The sequence below is a fragment of the Thunnus albacares genome, chromosome 19 (genome assembly GCF_914725855.1).
Source record: "Thunnus albacares chromosome 19, fThuAlb1.1, whole genome shotgun sequence".
Classification (NCBI taxonomy): domain Eukaryota; kingdom Metazoa; phylum Chordata; class Actinopteri; order Scombriformes; family Scombridae; genus Thunnus; species Thunnus albacares.
In genome coordinates this window covers 21,793,196-21,815,100 of record NC_058124.1, presented here as the reverse complement: position 1 = coordinate 21,815,100, position 21,905 = coordinate 21,793,196, and the positions used below count along the sequence as shown (strand labels likewise).

The window sequence follows — 21,905 nt, the reverse complement described above, 5'->3', positions numbered from 1 at the left end:
TAAATTATTCCCCTTGGTGCTTGAGACCCCCAGGAACCCCCTCAAGGACCCCTGTGGTTCCCCACACCCCACTTTGAAAACCACTGATTTAGTGGTCAAATGAAACTTCTATTTTTCTGTTTTGTGTGTTTGGCCCAAAAATTACGTAATATAAAATGTTCTATACTCCCCCCCCCCCCCCCCCCCCACACACACACACACACACACACACACACACACAAGAGAACACGAGAGTGCTGATAACATATCAATGTGAGTATACATAAAGTAAACTTAACAAAAGTAAGAATTGTTTCACCTTCTTTACGTCCTCTGTAGGCTGATAATGTCATAAACGTATCAGAATCAACAAAAACGTTATTAACTGGACGTTGCGCAGTATTTTAATTATTAAGTAAAGTCGAACGTTGTGTGGGCTCGTTGCCTGGAGACGGCCCGAGCAGTTGTTGCTATAGGAAACCGAATCCAGAAACACCAGCACGCGCCGACTATCGGAACATTCTAGAATTCCGGTGAGTAAAATTCTAAGTGAAGATACTTTAAAATGAGTTTTAAACTTTATTGATACTATGTTGAGGATTAAACTCCATGTAGAGAGACAACAGGAGAAACTAAGCTGTTCGAGCTGACTTAAGATCATTAGAAATAAAATGTGACGTTTTATCAGAATAACGTTTCCATTTATCTCTCATTAAGCCTTTGTATTAATTTTTTTGCTGGTTCTGTTGTCTGGTTTAAAGTAAATTGACTGTTGTTTCGAAGAATTCAACTCCTGTCATGTATCATGTATGTAACTGTCACATTACTCCGGGAGTCTCCACCTCACTGCCTGTGTCCTACCAGCAAATTTCAAACAGTCCATTAAGTTTAAGTGCGTTCTGTTAAATTTACATAAATGTTATGTTAACACAGCAGTAGTCACCTCTGAGTTACTTATGACCCATAAGTAATCCACATAAATTATGAGGGATCTGTAAATTATTGTTAAGCATAAGTATACTAAAAAATACCGGTGGTGGCATTAGGAATGTGGTTAAAGTACATACAGTATAGTTGTGTTCTTATGGAGAGTGCAAATATAAAGCCATGGTTTTCAAGTAAATAATTTATGAGAAACAAATAAGAAGAAGGTGCTTTTATTATCAGGTCCAGGAGGTGTAATGTCTATTGTAAATATTGCCTATACTTTTGAAAAGTTCAATCTATAAAAACTACTTAGATTTTTTGAGTTTGAGCCTTTATATCCAAATCATGAGCCATTAAACAAATGAAGTGGACTAAATAGTGTAATATTTTCCTTGGAACAGTACTTGGAGAGTGTCATAAAATGGAGATACTGGAGTCTATAAAACTGTGTATGAGTACAGTCCTTAATTAAACAAACCATATATATATAATAAAACTACATTAACTGAGTTTTCTGGGTCAATCAGATAGTTTAAGGGCGATCCAAAGACATTTACTCTAATTGAAACTGAAATTATGAATGAAAATTCAGTTGTTAATATAAGAATACATAAATATAAGTTTCTCAAGATATTGAATGTGTTATTCTGCTGCATGTTCCAGCTTATACCACTTCTGTAAATACTCACTGTGAAACTCAGGGATATTAATATGCTTCTGTAAAAGTGTCACTTAACTGAGCCTGATAAATATTTTAATGCAGAGTCTGATATTTTTTCATGTTGCTACAGCAGCACAATGTCTGCACTTCCTGCAAAGCCCGGCCTGCACCATAGTGTGTCAGAGTGGTACAGCAACAACCACCAGCTGTCTGCCACAGCGCAACACGAGCGACACGTTTCTAATGTGATCCGCCAAGAAGGCAGGTCACTGCGCAACGAGACCAACTGTACGGTGGGTTCTTGTTTTGTGAGGATGCAACATGTCAGTGTCACCTCCTTCTCCATATTGTATCAGTCCTACCCTCAGTAATTTTGATGCTACCTTTCTTTGCAGACGACTTGGGATGAGAGTGATACTTCTCGCAGGTTGAGCGACCGCGTCTGGGATGTTGCTCGATGGAAGGAAGCATTGGAAACCTGCGCACAGAAAGTAGATAAAGAGATGGAGGATCTGACCCTGGTGATTAATCTCATTTTGTGTTCACAATATTACAAATATATCAGCCTTTTTTGAAGTGCTAGACCCTATGTACTTTAATGCTTGTGTGAGTGTATTTGTGTGTTTTTTAGGGTAAGTATCAATATTATTTGAATCCAATGTAATCAAAATTTAAAGTGGCAGCCTTTAAACAGATAATAATCATACTTATGAGAACGCAGGTGTCAGTTTGTCCCATTGAAACAAACTTCACTGTCTGAATCTGACTGAAATGACAGCGATATGACCTCAGCGTTGATGTGTGTTGGGACAGTCTAAAGAGCAGACCGAGCAGGCCCTGGCTGCTACTGCGGTTCCCCTGGAGGTCAGCACCGAGTGTCTGACGCTGAGGGAGGGACGGCGAGGGTACGAGCTGGTCACCGACCCCGTAGATGAGCAATTAAAAAAAGAAGTGGAGCTGATTGAAAGGGTGCAGCAAGTCCTGCAGCAGCATATAGACAAGGCCTTTGAGCAGCTGTGGTAAGAGAGCTACAAGGATAAAACTACAGATGGACCCTATTTCTTTTTTTTTTTTTAAGTGTTTTTCCACTGTTTTGTAAATGTATAACTATTCCCTCAACTTCCATAGTGTGTTTGTCGCTTGTCAAATATTCACTTTTTGTATTGTTAACCCATGATTTAAAGGTGCAGTGTGTAGGATTTAGTGGCATCTAGTGGTGAGGTTGTAGATTGCAGTCCGTTCTACTAGATGCCACTAAATTCTACACACTGCACTTTTAAGAGTACAATATCCTCTTAATGGGCATGTAAGGTTATAACAGGTTATATTGATGCAGGTTGTTGCACCTGACTGACCACCTTCCTGTGTTTTATGTTCCTAGTATTTTGCAGGAGGCTCGGCACCAACTGACTGCTGACCTCCAAAACAAGATGGACGCCCTGGACATCGATATCTCCTGCCTGTCACTTACAATAAAGTCACCTCTGATCTCCCTGAAGACCAATCCTACTCGCATACCGTCAGGGTAATCTCAAGATGAGGGTGTGCATGAAATAACAGAGTCAAATACTGCATCCAGTGGCAGTTTTTATGCGTTTTACATCTCCATTTTGATTTATTTTGTTGTTGTGTTAGTGTTTTACGGGGCAAATAAAAAATTCAACTCCTAGATTACTAATATTACAGAATTTTTACTTTTTGAGGGCACATTATATCTTGGTATAAACACTTGAGCTGAGTTAAGTACAGAATAATGCTTCAATTTTCACCTTGCTTGGTTAAATCAGCCTCATAAGCTTAAACGCAGATATGTCATTGCCAATGTTGTAGGTCCTCCACCCCCCAGGAGTGGGTCCAGTTCAGTCAGTATAATGTGGCTTGTGCCCAGGAGGCTATGCAGGTGTCCCAGCAAATGAGGGAGGACATAAGTCTCACTAGAGCCCAGGTAAATGTGATGTAACTACATATGACCTCATACTAATTTTAGTGGAAATATGGCCTAATACAAACCATGTTCCCATACTGTTTAGCTTAAGACTGAATGAAACATCCATTTTGAAGTCGATTTCAGAGGATTTCTTCAATGCAGATTCAGAGATATTTACAAAATTTGATAATGCTTTGGGAACAGTTTTGGAATATCATGCACTATTTCTACTCTCATTTCTTCTGTGGGGTCAGATGTGACACATTTGCGATTAATTCCCTTTCTTTATCCTCTATTTCTTAGCTGCAGAATGAGTTGGAGACTCAGCGCAGGGCCACAGAGTTTGCTCTCCGTAAGCGAAATCACCATGAAGAGCAAGCCTGCGATGAGCTCGAGTGGCAAATAAGAAATGTGAGTCATCTATCAAAGGTCTTAAACCAGCCGTATTACTGGAAGGCAAGAGGTGACTGTTCACTATGAGGTGTTTGTTTATCAGCAAGGTGTGTCTGTCTGTAGACTGAAGATGAAATGACTGACATGGAGAGCGACATCCACGGGCTGGATGCAGATCTGCAGGCGAAGACGGCCTCCCTGAAGTTGGCTCACACCAGACTGGAGAACAGGACCAACAGACCTGGCATGGACCTGTGCAAAGATGAGGTTTATATGAAATAGATCAAGGACTATTAGCAGTTGTAATGGAGTTGTTCTGAGGTTTCTTCCTGATTTGATCCTTTTCTTCCTGTGTTTTTTCCCAGGTGCAGCACGGCCTCATTAATGAAGTTAGTCAGCTGGAGGCTACAATCACGTCTCTGAAGCAGAAGCTGTCTGAGGCTCAGTGAGTCAGAGTTTTGTTGCTATGATCACAACTTAGAGCTAATTATTTATCCACGTTTTTATCTTTAAGCAGCAAAAACAAGTCTGTTTTATTGGCCATGTAATTTTGTACATACAGGAAAGTCAAAAATTAGCTAACAACACAAAAATGATAAAGGTAACACTCAATCATCCAGGGAATATATGTCTTGAAATATATTTGTATCTCTCTTAAAACTATTGAATAATGAATAAAATAAAGGAGAAAACACATTTAGGAATGTCGTCTTTATTATACAGTGTGTTCTGTACATTGTGCTGCCTTAACCCCAGCTAATTAAACCAGCAAGAAGCCACAGAAATGAATTATCGAAAAAATAAACACACATAGATTATTCGGGCTACAGTTTTACAGTAATAAATAATAATTCTTAATGTTTTAAATACCACATGGGAAAGAAATCCACCTAAAATGATCCTCACTGCTTGTTTCTCTTATTCCATGTTCACTCAGACACTCATTACAGAAGATGAAGCTCCATCACGCCCGCATGTTGCAGGATCTCTCCAGAAAACAGGAAGCTCTGTCTCTGGAACAGCGAAGCATGAACACTCGTACCCGCCTCACATCAACTTCCTGCGCTGATAAAACCCCGGTGCTGCTGGTCCCGCTCACAAACTCTAGTGGGAGGAGTAACCTGCAGCTGCTGGCTCAGTAAGAAGATGGTATTAGATGTTTTTTTTGAAGGGAAGGAGTCTAATTTAACAAATATATAAGGATGATTACTTTGTTTTCAGCTTGGATGTAATGTTTATAATCCTGCAGACATTATCAAGCAATGTGCATGACACCAAAATGCTCTGTCCATCCTTAAAATACATTAAATTCTGATGTTGTAAACTTGAAGAGAATAGTTAGCTTAATAAATTAAATGTGTAATGAAATGCATTAATGCTGAAGGACAGTGTGTGTTTTGTTTATCTCAACAATAACTGTCATCCTTTTGCAAAAAAAAGACCTTCTTTTGTGTTGTTAATTTGCTTTCAGTTGTGTTGTGTTAAATGATCACTTATGTACTTTATCTGCATCTATTTAACTTCCTTACAAACATCATGCAAATTATCTTTAAAAATGGATTACACACGTATTTACACATCTAGTCATCAAGATATATTTCTGGCATCTGAGAGTATTTACACATTTGATGTTGTCTTTTTTAGAATTTAATGTTTGAGTGCTACAATTTGAGAGTGAAAGCGCTCAAGTTCATGGTCTGGTAAGGTCATTACTTTTATGAACCATTAGCTTTAATGGCTTTGTTTGGCCTTGTCATATTGTTTGATCATCTGACGCTGTTTGGAGCATGAAGACGGTGATAATGACGTGAACTTTGACTCATACAGTATATACGGTTTAGATAAAAAATCTGGTAAACAGGTAATAAACAAGATCCCTCAGACAATAAACCCATGTAATTCTCACCTGCCTCAGCTTTAATGTCTTTAAATGGATGTTTGTGTCATTCGCTGAATTTTTATGAGGATTAAGACGAGAGAGAAAAAGATCTGTTTATAAGAGGTGCTAACACCCTCTTTAAAAGAGATTTATGGGGCTTTTCTGTGTTTGAAGGTTCCGATGAAGGATTATCAGATAAATCTGTGTTTGTTTGTTTAGAAAATCATCTGATTACCAGTTTTCACTGCACTTAGGATAAATTACCATATTCTCCAACACATATCGAGACCACAGAAAGGTTAGACGGCATTTGCAAATCAGTATTTGTTTCTCTAAACTACATCAGACTAATACAATGAGCCCTAGAAAGTTGACACAATGTTGGTGGTTATTATTAGTCATAGACATGGAAGTGAGAACTTTGACTAATCACATGAACAACTGGCTCAACACACTGCAAGGCAGAGGAGTCTCCCCTGTCTCAAACCTCGACGAACGGATCAGTTATATGAGAACTTGTAAGCTCCTAAGACACAACATTTTAATAAAACAAATAAAATTGTTATTGTGCACTATATTAATCAATAAGGTTTGACTCTCATCTTGTCTTTGTTAAATATGAGCAAAATTCATTATTAAGGCAATCATAGAAATGTTAAAAGTTTTTTGTTCATGACAACTTAGCCAGGACTGTTTAAAGGATCAGGCGATTTTCTATATTTTCAGATATATATATCTATATTTTATTGTCAATAAATCTCATGAGCAGAGCCAAACCAAAAATGTACTAATCTTACAAGTATTGTGTGTGTATCAGGCTTTGGATGCTTGTAAATGGCCCTCATGTTGAAAATAACTGCTGCAACCCTCTGAGGCCGTCAGAAAATAGAAAACAACAAAATGTTAGAGGTGACTGAAGGCTGTACTAACATCACATTCAATTCAGCTAATAAATAATATAAAAATATTGTCATTATTTACCAAATATTCATTCTAAGATATCAGAAGAATATATATCATACACATTTGGTTTGAACAGTGGATCAATAGACAGACAGCTAGAAGCCCTGTTTTGAACTGCTGCAGGTCTTTTCTCGGAAAAACGTTTCTTGGTATCTGTCACTCTGCTCTAATAAAATGCCTCTGCAACAAGTCACTGATTTTCTGCTCCATTTTCTTCACCAAAAGCCTTTTGCATGACACACCTTCTCTTCTCTCACACTCACTTTAACACACCCAAAAAGGAAAACATTCTCTGCCATAAAACGGTGAGAAACGCGTTCGTTACACAAAGCCCAACCCATGCTCTTCCTCGCATCGACCATCAACTTCGGCACTTTTATGACTTTACTGCCTGGTCCTCCAGTTCATTTAGACTGCTTCAGCTTTAAGGGGATGACCATGTGCTTCCTGACACTCTGAATTATTCTGAATCATTTCACTTAAGGGCCCAGATGCTACCTGTCTGTTGCCCTCCACTGAGAGGGCAATTAAGGCAGCCTGGTGCCTGCTAAATGCCCCCTGCTTCTGCATGAGCGGATGCGTCTTTTTATCTGCATCTCTGTCATGATGTCGTGTAAACCTCGCCCCCTTCATGCCCACATGCATTAGCACCTTTGTGGCCACCGCCTCTTTTCTGCTGCCACGTGTGACGGGGCTGCTGCTTCTATGTCACAGTCTGTACATGACGGAGGGAGATGATTCACATACCTGCTTTGGAAAGAACCTTGCTGCCACAAATGGAGAATCTGTCTTCTGAAATATGTGGTTTATAAATGGAGAGGACACAAAGATAACTGTGCACCTGACTCTTTGTTTGCTTATTTTAGTCAAGACTTTCCTGTCAGCTTGAGTTTGAAGATTTAACTTGTCATGGTAAAAAGGAAGAAGTGCCACTTTCTTGCAGGACTTCCTTTGTAAGCAGTATCCATGTCCTAATCTGAAGAGATGCAGGTGAGTGTCAAGGATTGCGTTGCTCTATGTGTCTACTCCTTCACCTTTCTGCTGGGTCTTCCTGCCAACCTGCTGGTCCTGTTTGTGTACCTGCGCAAGGCCCGCAAACGTGGCGCCACGCCCAACGTTGTCTACGCCCTCAACCTGTGCCTGGCCAACCTGGTGCTTGTGGCCTGGCTGCCCGTCAAGGCCCTGGAGACTTTGCTTCAGGACTGGAGGCTACCAGCACCTGTCTGCCCTATTTACCACTTCTTCCTCTTCTCCTCGCTCTACGGCAGCTGCCTGTTCATCACCGCCGTGACAGTGGGGCGTTACCTCAGCATTGCATTCCCGATTGTCTACAAGTTGTACCGCCATGCTCGTATCTCTTGCTTCATCAGTGCTGCCCTGTGGACCTTAGTGCTTCTACACCTCGGTATTGGCCTGGTGGCCGAAGGAGGGGCCCACTTTGTCTCCATCAAGAACAACACCTTGGCTTGCTATGAACATTTCAACACCTCCCAGCTGGCTGTTCTGCTGCCCCTGCGCCTGGAGATGGCCATTGTCCTGTTTATTTTCCCACTGATTGTGACGTCCTTTTGCACGTTGCAATGTGTTACCTTGGTGTGGCGCTCAAATTTACCCCCAATGGGGAAGAGAAGAGTTCTGACAGTTGCACTCTCCACACTCGCTGTATTTGTGGTGTGCTACGCGCCCTACAACGCCTCGCACATTGTGGGGTTCGTGTTGCAGGAAAATGTGGAGTGGAGGACATACGCCATGCTGACAAGCTCCTGTAATGTTTTCCTGGAGCCTGTGGTCATGCTGATGCTGTCGCCAGCAGTGTCGAGAGGAGTCATGGGAAGAATGTGCGGACGGCAAAGTCAATTCAGCCGAATCGAGGGGTCTCGTCGTCGATGTAATTATGCCATCGCTGAAGCAAATGTCAGGGCGCTGCCTACGCTATCTGACAGAAGCCAGGCAGGGGCAGAGGTGACCAAAATAAGTCAGGGGTGAGGTCACAGTTAGCGGATAGTTCAGGGACTTTGTGGTGAATCTAAAAGGATAAATAGGATGAAAACATTCACGGACAGACTGATAGAAGATGTCTATCCTTATCCTACTATTGTGAGGCTTGGAAATGTGGAGCACAACTGCTATATGACTCTTCAGAGATGAACCAGAAAAAAAAAGTCTACAAACAGTCTTTGTCAGTTTCGGGCAGAATGATTAAATCCAGACCACATCACAATGTGTCATCTGACCGTAACTTCTCTTCTTTCTTTTCTCTTTCGACCAAATATTTAAGAAGAAGAATGATGACAAAAGCAGTTTTGCAAGTCTGACCACAAATGTGCAGTATTGATGTTTCCTGTCATATGTCAGTGCTTTTTCTGCCCAATAAAAACTGACTCAGCAAGTAGTTTTTTTCTGGAATGGCCTAAAGCAGGGCCACCTTGTCAGTAAAAAGGAACTATTTGCAGACTTGGAAATCTACATTTTTGCCTAAGTAGATTGCACGTCTTTGAAATGGACTAAGTGTTACTTCTCACACTCTGAGATTACAACAAGACTTTGTTTTAAACCAGTCAGTGGAAAAAAGAGCTTAACTTTGCATCACATGATCAGTTTGATGACAAATGGCTCCATCTGGTGTCAATTAGTCCTCCAAGCTGCAACACGGAAATCTCTTTCAAATATGTTTTCTTTTAGAAAGTGTTTTTCAAAAATTATGGCTGTGTTTCAGCATTGTTAACGTTATTAGTGACACCTGTGCTTTAACATAAAGGTTTACCAACGGTTTGATGTTGGAAGTTAAATATACACCACCTATTTCTGCATTAATTGGTTGGTTTCTGAACATGTTAATCAGCTGTCTCGGTTACGTTTGTGTTTACTTTTTAAAATGTTGTTAAATGACCTCAAAAATAAAGTATGAGCTGTCCAAGTGTATCCTGTGGTTTTGTTTGTTGAAATACCTTTGAGTTTAATTAATCTAACCTCCTGTCAGCCACAACACACACACTTAAATTCAGCTGGAAGACGACATCTGTAAAAGACAAACCAGAAGAGATTTGTTTTAGTTTTAGTTGTCTCGTGAGACCAGACAATCGAAGATCTCCACACTTATTGATTGTCTGGGGATTTCTAAATGAAAGTTAGTTACTTGAACGGCTAGCAACAAACCTACACTCCTTACATTTTGTCAAGGACACGCCTTACCAGAAATGATGCTCTCCCCCCATTCTCTATAGTGAACTGCATGTCACCACCCCAATATGAAGTGCCGCCCTGAAGACTTTGGATTGGTAGTGTTGGGTTTTTTTTAAAACTCTCTAATTGTTTCCATCCAGTTTTAACAACAAAGCTGGGAGATTGTCCTCGGTCTTTCGTTGAGCAAAGTGCTTACAGACTGATTTGTGAGTCTATAGTCTTAGTAGTTAATTATGTTATGTCTTGATTATTATGTAAATTGTCAAGTTTGAAAAATATCCAAGTTGCTCTATTTTTTTCTGATATGCACATACAACATTATCACGATTTACTTAGTGAATGATGTGGTTATCTCTGGGTTACCATGGTGAGCTTATCAATTTAAACTTCACCTTCACCTTGGTGAATGATTACTGCAATTATCAAGTGGTTGATAGACAGCCTGAAATGATCACTACTGCTTCAGAAACACACTGTACACTACTGTAGATTGACCCTGACAGAACAAAAGAGACAGTGGTAGCACAACATGTGTTTTTTTTTGGTTTCAATGGGCCTCCGTAGTCATCAGAGTGAACATTTTGGGTTTGGGTATACATCCTGGCAGTATACAATACAGAAAGTGTACAATTTCACACATGTAAGCGACAAAAAAAGATACAAGACATTTAAATAAATCACATAATGATGTGGGGATGAGGGGAGAGAAAAGGCAATAAAAAGTCTAGATAATGACTGATGCACATTCTTTCATATTTGTTGATACTGTGAAATGTTACAGATGGAAAATATATTTTATCTTCACTAGTTTTATGCAATTGTGTAGGTAAAGACTTTCTGAGCTGAAGTCAGATTCGTTGAGTCAGATGAGCCGAGGTAATATCAAAAATGCCAGACAGGAAGGGTTGAATTTTAGAACGTAAACATGCAAAAACTATGGCTATAAAACTATTGCTTCAGCGAACTGGCATCTGTCACATATGAAACATCCATATATAATTGGAATATGTAATTTTATTCTAGACTAGTGGAGCCTGTTTAGTCTCTTGACTTGAATTAAAGGATAGTTCTCAAATTCTAAAGCCTGGAGTGTGTCTTAAAACAACAGTCAGGTGTCCATATGACCACTGAAACAGGTTTTCCTCGCTGTAATCATTCCTCCTGTTCATACTGGCTATTAAAAGATCCCCTTCAAATATGCATTCAATGCAAGTGATGGAGGCCAAAATCCACAGTGTGTCCACAGTCATATTGTGCAAAAATGCATTTAAAAGCTGATCTGAGGCTTATATGAGGCTTCAGCAGTCTGAGTTAGTCATATTAAGTGGATATCTGCCATATTTACAGTCTTTTTGTGTTTCCCTGTTGAGCTGCAGTGGAAGTATAATAACAAAAAGAGGGACTTTGGCACTAAAAAGACTGTAATGTTGAAAGATATCTACTTGACTCATTTAAAGCTTCATATTAGCTTCAGATTTGCACAGAAGGAGGCTTGCGGATTTTGATGGGATCTTCTTATGATCAGTATGAACATTAGGACTGATTACAGCAAGAAAAACATGTTTCAATGTTCATTTGGGCTCCTGACTGTTGTTTTAAGACAGACTTGAAAAACTGTGAACTTGTCCTTTAATGTTATTGCAATATAAATAAACCCATAGAATGAATACAAATCATACAAAGTGAACACCAAACATAAAATAATACAAAAATAAAAATAAAAATAGATTTTAATGTTCTCCTTGTGTTCAGATTTACTTTACATTATGAAGCCTCACGCCAGCACTGAAAACATTGTTCTAGTAAATAAATACACTAAATGTACAGTTGGTGGGTTTTAACTTCCTCCTGTGTGTACAAACATTTACATGAATCATGTCTGATATAAACATGCTGCATGTTCACCCCCCCCCCCCCCGGGGGTCAGCCAGGGATCGTCTGGCACTGCGGTGCAGACTAATCACAGGTTTGTTGTTGAGCATGTTGTTGTGACAGTATAAACAGATTGTTGTGTTACAAACTGACTGAGTGTCAGACCACAGTGGAGCTGAGGGGCTCCACAAGCTGCAGACTGAACCCATCTGTCCCCTCAGACATCGATCACAGTTTGTCTGAGACTAATATCAACACCAGTCAGCTGCCAGAACTGGAAAACACGTCACGGGTGTCGCAAGTGGGTCTACAGGGCAGACAGGTGGACCCAAACGTAGACTTGGCAGACAGAAATGTTAAATGAGGACAGCTTTAATGCTCAAAACACAGAAAAAATAGGCTTACAGGTCATAACGAGAATCAGGCAAACAAGTCCAAAAGAAGCAAGCAGGTCAAAATCAGTCCAAATGTCAAAACCGCAGGAACAGGAACAGACAGGAACAGGATCAAGCAAAATCAGGATCAGGCTGACCAGAACATGAGCGTCCATAAAAGCAAGTATGATGAACTGGCAGGGAATGGATGATTGGGACCAAGTATAAGTACTGAGGAGCTGAAGCAGGTGAGCAGATGTATATAGTGAGCAGGGAAGAAAGTCCGGGGGCACCTGGTGGTCAGGTGGAAAAACTGCAAAGACCAGGGGGATGGAGGGATGGAGGGATGGAAGGATGTGGGAATTACAGCAAGATAAAAGCTCCATTTTCCATTGTTAGATGCTGTAACTGATGCATCATCTATTGTTTGTCAAGGTCTTTAACACAGAAAGTTATTACAATACGTTTCCACATACAGCAGGCGGAGCTTTTGAGCAGTTGCTGGGTGATGATGTTTGGATAGAACAAAGATTATGCACCAGAAGATTATTAAATTTCCGCTGTTGAAGGCGGATAGCAGATATTGTGATCTGATCAGTCTGCTTTCAGGAATCAAAGCATGCTGACAGTGTGCCGGAGTATCAGACAGGACGGCCACACAGTGATGGAGATCCTGATACATCAAGTTTGACAGAGGTGAGATTGTCACATTTTTTTTAATAATAATTTCATTAAAGGACATGTTTTACATCTGGTCGGCAGCATAAACATCTGGCTACATTTTCATATTTTTCCTCATTTTTCATAGATGTGTCTGTGGTTTGATACTAAGGTGCTGCAGGTCAAACTGAATGCACCAGAAGTGAATGCAGGAGTTCAAAACTTTGTTAATTTAAAGGATAAATCTGTTTATATTTTGTATTTTTCTTATCATCAACAAATGCCATGAAAAAAACCAAAACCAACAAAATGAATTGATCCTACTGAAAACTCTGTGAATCCAAAACCTGATATAGTTTTCCTTCATTTAATATTTATTTATTTTGAGTAGTACTTTCTATAATCCCACTTCTACATACATGCACAGAACCATTAAACTTTTGCACTTTCTGCATTACTTCTTTTTTTATATATGATCATATAAACTAAACTACCTGCTCATTGAATGCTGCTCGCTAATACCTTTAATCTGTATGACTGTAATCCGTTAAATTTCATTCTTGTCTTTATTTTTATATATATTTTATATAGACATTTTGCACTTTTTTTACTACCTCTCAGGTTGATCTATTTACAATATCTTGTATTTTCTCTTTTAATGTATCTTTTTATCTTGTTTATACTGTGCTTATTGTAAATACTTTACCTAGAAGGCACATAGTCATCCGACCGGCATCAACAGTTTTGCACTAATAGCATCATCGCTTTTAGTCATTGCTACTTGAACTTTGTTTTCTGTAGATTTAGTTTTCTATAGTTTATATTATCGTTCTATAATATACATTTCTTATCTATGTATCTAATCTAATATACATTGTGCTAATACTCACTGCAGCACTAAATCTGCTGCTGAAAATAGTCCCCAACAAATTAACAATTTACTCCCATTTGAGTACCATCTGATAAGAACAACAGAGACTATATAGATTCATATTACATTTGCATTTATAGATTTTAAAATATATAGTATTTGTGACCTGCGTCTAAAGATGTACTTCCTCAGTATGAACCTGTTGTATTGGGGCTGAGTGCTGCAGACAGAGTAGGGAAGTTGGAAAGTATTGAGATGAACTAACACATATTGTTGGTTTTGCTGACAATAAGAAAACTATAGAATAATCAAAACCCTATCATCAGACTTAACCTTTAAATATACTAGAGGATGCTGTTTTTCAACCACAGTTTGATTTATGAGAAATTACAAGGAGAACTTCTACATCTTTGCTTGCAGTAATTTCAGTAAGAAAAGGTTCCTTTGACTACATAATCTGTATTTTCAGTGACTTGCTTTAGTGCTGCAGGAATGGAAGGTGCCGTTACTATTTAAAATAAAAACAGAAGGCAAGACTTTTTGCATTTACAGAGGACTTATCTGACTGGAAGTAGGTTCTATTAAAACCTGAAATTGCAGATGAAAAATATTGTATTTTTTTGTATTGATAAAATATTGTTTTATATTGGGGCCAGTATGGTTATTGCCAACACACCTCAGTGGATGATGGCCAAACAATAGTCACACAAGGGAATAGTTCAACATTTTTGGGAAATATTTATTCACTTTCATAACGAGAATTACTTGAGAAGATCGATATCAAGCTCAATATCATCTAAATATGAATAAAAAATGATATCACACCAAATACGAAGCTACAGTCAGCAGCATGTTAGCTTAGCATAGTCACTTCCTGGAGTTTCCATTTGTTTCTTGGCAACCTCGACAGAAATCCACGAAGTTACTGAGCCAGGCTAGCTGTTTCCCCCTGTTCCCAGTCTTTAAGCTAAGCTAAGCTAACTGGCTGCTGGTTTTACAGTATTAACTGTACAGACATGAAAGAGGTATCTAGAACTACTCCTTTAATATAAAATTTGTTGCTCTTAAAAGCTCCAACTGTACACTACATGCTCAGCACCAAACGGCAAACAGACACAGTTAGCTGTAGACTAGCTGGTGAATGTAGCGGAGCATTCAGCAGCTAAAGAGCCAGATATTTCCCTCAGGAGTTGATAGAGAGCAAAAAATAGAGCTAAAAGAGAGTGAATATTGGACTTACATTCACCAGGTGGGCAGAAACACATCTAAAAATTAATGATAATGTTGCTCTGTAACTGCTGGATGTGTAAATAAGCAACTGTTTAAACATATCAACTTAAAAAGTGATGATATGTCAGTGTGCCTTCACATCTTGTATCTGCTGCCCCCAAGTGGCCAAAAAAATCAGTTAATGCAGGTTTAAAGTGAGGTAGCTAATGGCAGGTGTACAGTCAGATACAAGAAAACTCAAAAACTGTTTTGTTTTGTTTATGTGGCTGAAATTTGTACAGTTCTTTTCCTTTATAAATCCCGACTCATGCTTTCTTTCGTCCAGCACCTGTAAGAGTCCGTCACCGGTGTGAGCGGCCACTATGCTGACCTGTCACCTGTTGCTGTGTGTCTACATCGTCACCTTCCTGATGGGGGTCCCTGCCAACATCCTGGCATTCTGGACCTTCTGCCTCAAGGTGCGACGCAAGGCCACCCCGATAGACATCCTGCTGCTCAACCTCACCATCTCCGACCTCATCTTCCTGGCTCTCCTGCCCTTCAAAATGAAAGAGGCTTTTGACAACATGGTGTGGCTGCTGCCTTTCCCCCTGTGCCCCTTCACTGGTTTTCTCTTCTACGTCACCATCTACAACAGCACCCTGCTCCTCACGGCTGTGAGCGTGGAGCGCTACCTGGGGGTCGCCTACCCTCTCAGGTACTCCGTGTATCGCAGGCCTCGCTACGCCGCGGTGGCCAGCGTCATCTTCTGGGCGGTGACCTCTCTGAACCTCAGCGTGGTCTACATCATGCCCTACGCCCAGTGGAGAAATGTTGCAGGCAGTGACAACAACAGCTCCGCGCTGCCTCCGACCACCTGCTACCTGAATTTCACCACTGAGGAGCTCAACATCCTGCTGCCGTTCCGCCTGGAGCTCTTCCTGGTCCTCTTCTGCATCCCCTTCTTCATCTGCTGCTTCTGCTACGTCAACTTCATCCTCATCCTGTCACGTCTCCCAAACATCAGCAGGCGCCGGAGGCTGCGAGCCATCGGCTTGGCCCTCGGTACCCTGATAGTATTCGCCGTCTGCTTCGGGCCCTATAATGTCTCTCACCTGGTTGGGTATGTGCGTAGTGACAGTGAGCAGTGGAGGGACGTGGCGTTGCTCTCCAGCACCTTCAACGCCTGCCTGGATCCCTTTATCTTCTACTTCTCCTCTGCGGCGGTCAGGAGCATGTTGAGTCGCTGCGTCAGGAACATCATGGCAAAGCTGCACATCCTGAGGTGTGGAGGGGCTCCTCACTGATGTCACTAGAGACCCTCCAAGACTGAAAACTACAGGAAAGTAGCACCTCTTTGTGTGTTTTTGTTTAGTATGTGTTGCTTATTTTATGCAAAAAAAGGACAAATGTTACTGCAGTCCAACCAATGAAAGACGCTCTGGCAATATTTTAATTGTGGCTGGCAGATAAGATTGTGTCCTAACTCTAATAGAAAAGAGGTGATGCTTTGCCATAAAACACTTAAACGCCCTGAAAAAATTGTTTCTCAATGAGCTTCTTACTATAAATGATTATATACGATATATGAACATGCTATTTTCAACCACATGTTAAACCAGTTGTGGTTGTTGTTTGCTTGTGTTGTCAGCAGTCAGTTAAAGGACCAGTGTGTAAGATTTAGTGGCATCTAGTGGTGAGGTTGCAGATTGCAACCAACTGAATACTCTGCCTTCTCCCAAGCATATAGGAGAACCTACAGTGGCCATGAAACTCACAAAAAAACACGAAAGGCCCTCTCTAAAGTCAGTGTTTGGTTTGTCAATTCTGGGCTACTGTAGAAACATGGCGGTGCAACACGGTGGGCTCCGTGGAAGAGGATCCACTCCCTGTGTAGATATAAAGGGCTCATTCTATGGTAACGAAAACACAACAATTCTTATTGTCAGGTGATTATACACAAATTAAAACATACTCATGAATATTTTAATCAATTTCTGCCAAGTCCGTTCTGCTAGATGTCACTAAATTCTACACACTGCACCTTTAAATCTAATCAGACTGCACAGCCCTGATTAAGCAGATTCAATTTTTCAGTGTTAAACTCTGTTAAACTGAACTTAAACTTTAAATGATGCTCTTTTAGTCATGTCAGAGAAATACTTTAAGGGATCAAGTAAACACATCAAGATGTAAATCAGTTTTTGTTCTTTACTGGCTGATTCGAGCTACAAATGATTCTTTAGCCAAATGACACGCAAAAAAACATTTATCACTTCTACATGTGTCGAGCATTTGCAGATAGTTTTGTTTTTGTATCTGCTGAGGTTGTGAGATGTCTTTCTTGGAGATCTCTGACTTTGCCTGAATGTAATTTCATCTATGGACCAAACGACCCGCATGGCTCAGCGCCATTAGATAAAAGTGGTAAAATGTGTTTTAAAGTAGGACTTACTTATGAAGTGTTAGCGTTAAGTTGTCACTGATGAGATAAGTAGCGGTTAAGAGATCATTGATGCATAATGAGCTGCACTTGAGAAGGACCTCTCCTGTGGACTTTTTAGTCATTTATTTTTTCTTAAACTGTTTTTGTTTTTTTTGTTTTTTTTAAAACCATCAAGTGTGCACTTAAAACTGTCAGCAGGCCAATAATAAAGAGTCATTATCAAAGGACAGATAACTGTTATTAAGTCAGTAATAGATGGTTTGTTGCTTGGATGTTCTGCAGCTTTCATCCAGACGGTTGAACAGTCAGTGAGAGAAAACTTACATTTTAAATACATAAAAACAACCCGGCAGATATTTTTTATTCAAACGACTCATTGCTGATTCATAGTTATAAAAGTAACGTATTCATTGTTTATTGAAGGCATTAATATCAGCATATAAACATAAATTATTGTTGTTGACAGCTGCTCTATTTGAGTCGACTGTCACCCAAAGGGATCCCCAGATAAATTTGAGGGGTCATGAGATGAATAAAGGGATAAAACAGATATATATATATATATATATATATATTGCTGTACTGCAACACTTCTTCGTCTCTTCCTCTTCCACTAAAATCCTTCAAATGAAACAAACTGAAGGAAAAAAAAAATCAGTCTTTGCTTGAACATTTGCTCATAACTTTGTTTATTTTGAGGCGTCACAAACCAAAAAGGTCACAAATGAAGGGTGTAATCTGGTTAACTGGAGGCTCTCTGGTGTGATTTTAGGGCAAAAAAAAGAGTCTTATCAGGTGCAGACATACAGTTTACTGGTTAAATAAGGTTTTAACAGCTGCCTGCGTGTGACTCAGAGAGCAACAAGGACACTGTTTAATCAAAGATGAGTGTTTTACAGGAGCGAGGGATAAAGCAATTAAAAACCAGGGGCTGTTAGACTACATAAGCAGGAAGAAGAGACGTCCACTGCTGAGCTAATTTGGAGTTATAAGCACAAGACAGGCGGAAGTGTAAACACGGACATTAAACAATGCTGCGGTGAAGCGCGTCTATAAAGCACGTCTCTCTCTGGTCTGAAGGGACTTCAAACAAGGAGGCAGAGCGCTGACTGATAACCGCCCTGCGACCATTTCCCGACAGTAATAGTGAACGTAGTATATCCTGTTGTATACTGCGGAGCCAGAACACTCTGTTCATTTATTAGTTTATTGAACACAATCACCATTTATAAAATTGTTCCCTCCAGCAGAGAAAAGGTTGAATGTCGGATGAAGCTTTTGGATCTTGATGTTTACTGTTGACAAAGAAATTTAATTCAGTTACATGTTTAATGTAATTTAATATTTATCTTATTGTCTCTCAGTAGTAATAGTTTTCCTTCCTTTACCAAAGTAATCATCTTATAGTCACACAGAAAGCTAACAGAGTGCAAAAATATGATTTTTTTTCTTTCTGTGTAGTTCTGTGTAAATTTAAAGGTAAGCGTCATTAAATATGGAGAAGTACTGGAGTTTAAAATAATTCACTGAATAGATAACTACTTTTTCATTTTAGCATTATTATTAGCAATTTTAGCATTATTTATCTACTCTGTTCAACTATGTAACTGATATATAAGGACTGAGTTGGGACTTAATGTATTCTGTCTTGATTGTTCTTATAGTGCAAAATTACACTGTTATTTAAAAAAAAAAAAACATACAAGGAAAAAGAAATTCTGGGACCAATAAGATAAAATGCTGCCAATTTTTATGCAAAATTAGATATAAACTAACTAGGGAGTATTTTCTTTTTGCAGTAGTAGTGATAAGACTGAATATCCAACACAAGAGGAAACATAAATATCAAGTAGCTTTTTTTTTTTTTAATAAAACTAATTGACATGTGACTGTAAGAGACAAAATGGCAACACTGCAAATTCTTCTCTCTGAAGTTTTGGTCATCTCTTGTCAATTCACCTTAAAAGGAAAAAAACAATTAAAATAGTTTTTTCTGACTGCATCATAACAGCACAGCTGCAGGATATTTCATGTTTGCTTTCATAACAGAGTACAGTAGAAAACAAGTACTTTAAAAACTACAATAACTGTACTTGTAGTGAGTTAATGAGATTGTGTGTGTGATTCATAATAGTCTATCAGATAATTTTATATTGATTTATAAACACCGCAAGGCTTTGATATCTGATGTGAACGTCATCTCCTGTCTTTTTATGAGTTCAGATTTCAACACCATGAAACATTCGGCTGATGTTTTTCAAATATCAAAAAAACAAAAACACAAGTTTCATACATAGAGTATTTATTCAAAAAAAATTAAATATGACAACCAAATAAAAAGGCTCAACTTTAGGACCAGGATCAGGTAAATGTTAAGACAAAAAAAAAAAAAGAAAAAAAAAAAGGTCTTGACATACAGTTTTACTTCTAAAAGTGACAGGATGTCATAATCAGGCAAAAAAAAAAAAAAAAAAAAACCCCAAAAGAACAAGCACATTAATACACTGTGAAACCCAAACATCACTTTTCTCTTCGAGCGTGATATGCAGCAAACCACAGAGGTGTAAAGATTTATGTTTGTGGGGAAACGGGCACTCATGATGACACAACCAAACTATCCCAAAATTTCACATTAGAAGAAAAAAAAAAAAAGAATCAAAAAAAAGAAGAAAAACTACAATTAAAAAGGAAAAACCGATTGCACAAACACTTCATTATTGCCGTCCATTTAAGAATGAACACATGAAATTGACAGTAAATAATGAAAAAAAAAAAATGTTGTTAACAGGCAGTAAAGAGACGCGTCGTGTCCCCCGTAGAGATGAAGTCAAATAAATAATGCTACATAATGTTTAGATCCTCGTTTTCATGAGTTTGTTTTTTTTTTTGAAGTAGAAGAAGAAGAAGAAGAAGAAATGTTTCGGGTTGTGCTCCAGAGTGCCCGTCCACTAAAACCGATCCCCCACAGGCCGTTTGGTCCTGTCAGCTCCGAAAACTGATCAGTTCTGCATATTATCTGTTCTTGGCATATATGTTGGACGCGCGCGCTCTCACACACACACACACACACACTCACAAACCAAACATACACACACAATCACAACTTACAGTATTGTCATGTATCAATATATACTTATCCATGTAGACTCGGAGCTCGGCGCCCGTTCTGAACGTTAAGATTTCATTGTTTTACTCAGTTTTTTTTTTTGTTTGTTTGTTTGTTTGTTTGTTTTCTGTTCAGCACCATCAGGAAAGGCACAGTCTGTAACGGACAAAATCGACAAAAGTCTGAGGATGAACTTTCAACCCTCCTCTTGTGAATATGCAAAAAAAAAAAAAAAAAAAAAAAAGAAGAAAAAGACCCAAAATAAAACCTTTAATGATGCAGTTTGCAGTGCTGTAAAAATATTAAGAAATGTGTTAAACCCCATTAGAGTCTTCTGCTTCCTTCATGAGCTTTTGAGATGATAAAATAAAATTCAGAGTAGAGGGAGGTCTTCACAGCTCGCCTTTAGTTTGGTGAATTTTTAAAAAAAAGAAGAAGAAGAAGAAGAAGAAGCAGAGGATGGTTGACGGTTCATCTCATCACTACATGACAGAACAAACCCTCCGACCGTCTCCACAAAAAGCAGGTCAATGCAGCATCTGTTTTGCTTTTCACGTGAAGTATTGCATTATCAAATTTTTTTGGAAAAAAACGATCATTATTAAAACGTCGATATTTCAACACAGCTGTTACGATTCCGCATCAAATAGGATTCTGTTAGAAAAAATAAGTAGTGTGTGCATTACATTAATATCTTTAAATATAAATATATCTTCGTTCAGACTTAAAAATGCTTCTTTTTTTTTTTCTTCTCTTTCTTCAAATCACGTGAAGAAGAAGAAGAAGAAAAAAAAAGACATCTGATGTCTGGCCCTGCGCCCTGCCTACAGGCGTCTTCAGGTCGATTTACTGTACGTGGCGTCGTGAGTGGAAAAGACTCAATATATACTTTCAAAATAAAACAAAAAAAAACAAGCAGAGCACTCGCCAACAATGTTAAACATGCCCACAACTGACTCTTTTTCAAGTAAAAATCAAATGCTGGTAATGTCTGACATTAAAAAAAAAAAAAAACAGCTTCAACGTGACGACAAACACAAAAAGGGCGCTTGGATTATTGTTAAAAATGTTTTAACTGCAGGCAAAGAAAGAGTCTAAACCAATGCACATCTCAGCATCTCGACTCCACAAACACATGCATCTTTTTTTTTTTCTATTTTTCTTTTTAAGTGCAGTAAAATACCATAACCTCTAAGTCTCTCTGTATTAATATATATAGCCTATATATATGTATCTGATGAAATATTTAAATAAATGTTTTCTTATAGCAGCTGAAGTTTGGTTCTGGTGATGTGTGGCGAGCACAGTTAGCAGTACAGAGACCATCCAACCCTCCAGGCTCACCCTCAACCAGGCACGTTGGTTTGGTCCAAAGTGATGAAACCGTCCGTGTTAAACGACACTGCGAGACCATGACGGACTAAACCCTGCAGGGCTGGGCGTCCAGAAACCGGC

General features: G+C 39.1%; 3 protein-coding genes across 3 annotated transcripts; all 3 read left to right on the top strand.

Annotated features, from left to right (window-relative positions):
* The first annotated feature begins 215 nt into the window (after window positions 1-215).
* tekt2 (tektin 2 (testicular)) lies at window positions 216-5,780 on the top strand. The gene is made up of 10 exons (XM_044334786.1): window positions 216-512; window positions 1,698-1,860; window positions 1,963-2,088; window positions 2,381-2,586; window positions 2,949-3,092; window positions 3,398-3,512; window positions 3,798-3,905; window positions 4,011-4,154; window positions 4,253-4,332; window positions 4,825-5,780. The coding sequence occupies exons 2-10, from the start codon at window positions 1,705-1,707 to the stop codon at window positions 5,027-5,029; spliced, it is 1,284 nt and encodes a 427-aa protein (XP_044190721.1). The 5' UTR covers window positions 216-512; window positions 1,698-1,704; the 3' UTR covers window positions 5,030-5,780.
* A 144-nt stretch (window positions 5,781-5,924) lies between these two features.
* On the top strand, window positions 5,925-9,788 carry si:dkey-211g8.9 (free fatty acid receptor 3). Its single transcript, XM_044334787.1, has one exon. It carries the CDS (start codon window positions 7,714-7,716, stop codon window positions 8,713-8,715), a length of 1,002 nt encoding a protein of 333 aa, XP_044190722.1. The 5' UTR covers window positions 5,925-7,713; the 3' UTR covers window positions 8,716-9,788.
* Window positions 9,789-15,064: 5,276 nt separating this feature from the next.
* LOC122969883 (free fatty acid receptor 3-like) lies at window positions 15,065-16,688 on the top strand. The gene has a single exon (XM_044335899.1). The coding sequence runs from the start codon at window positions 15,282-15,284 to the stop codon at window positions 16,203-16,205; it is 924 nt and encodes a 307-aa protein (XP_044191834.1). The 5' UTR covers window positions 15,065-15,281; the 3' UTR covers window positions 16,206-16,688.
* The last annotated feature ends 5,217 nt before the right edge of the window (window positions 16,689-21,905 follow it).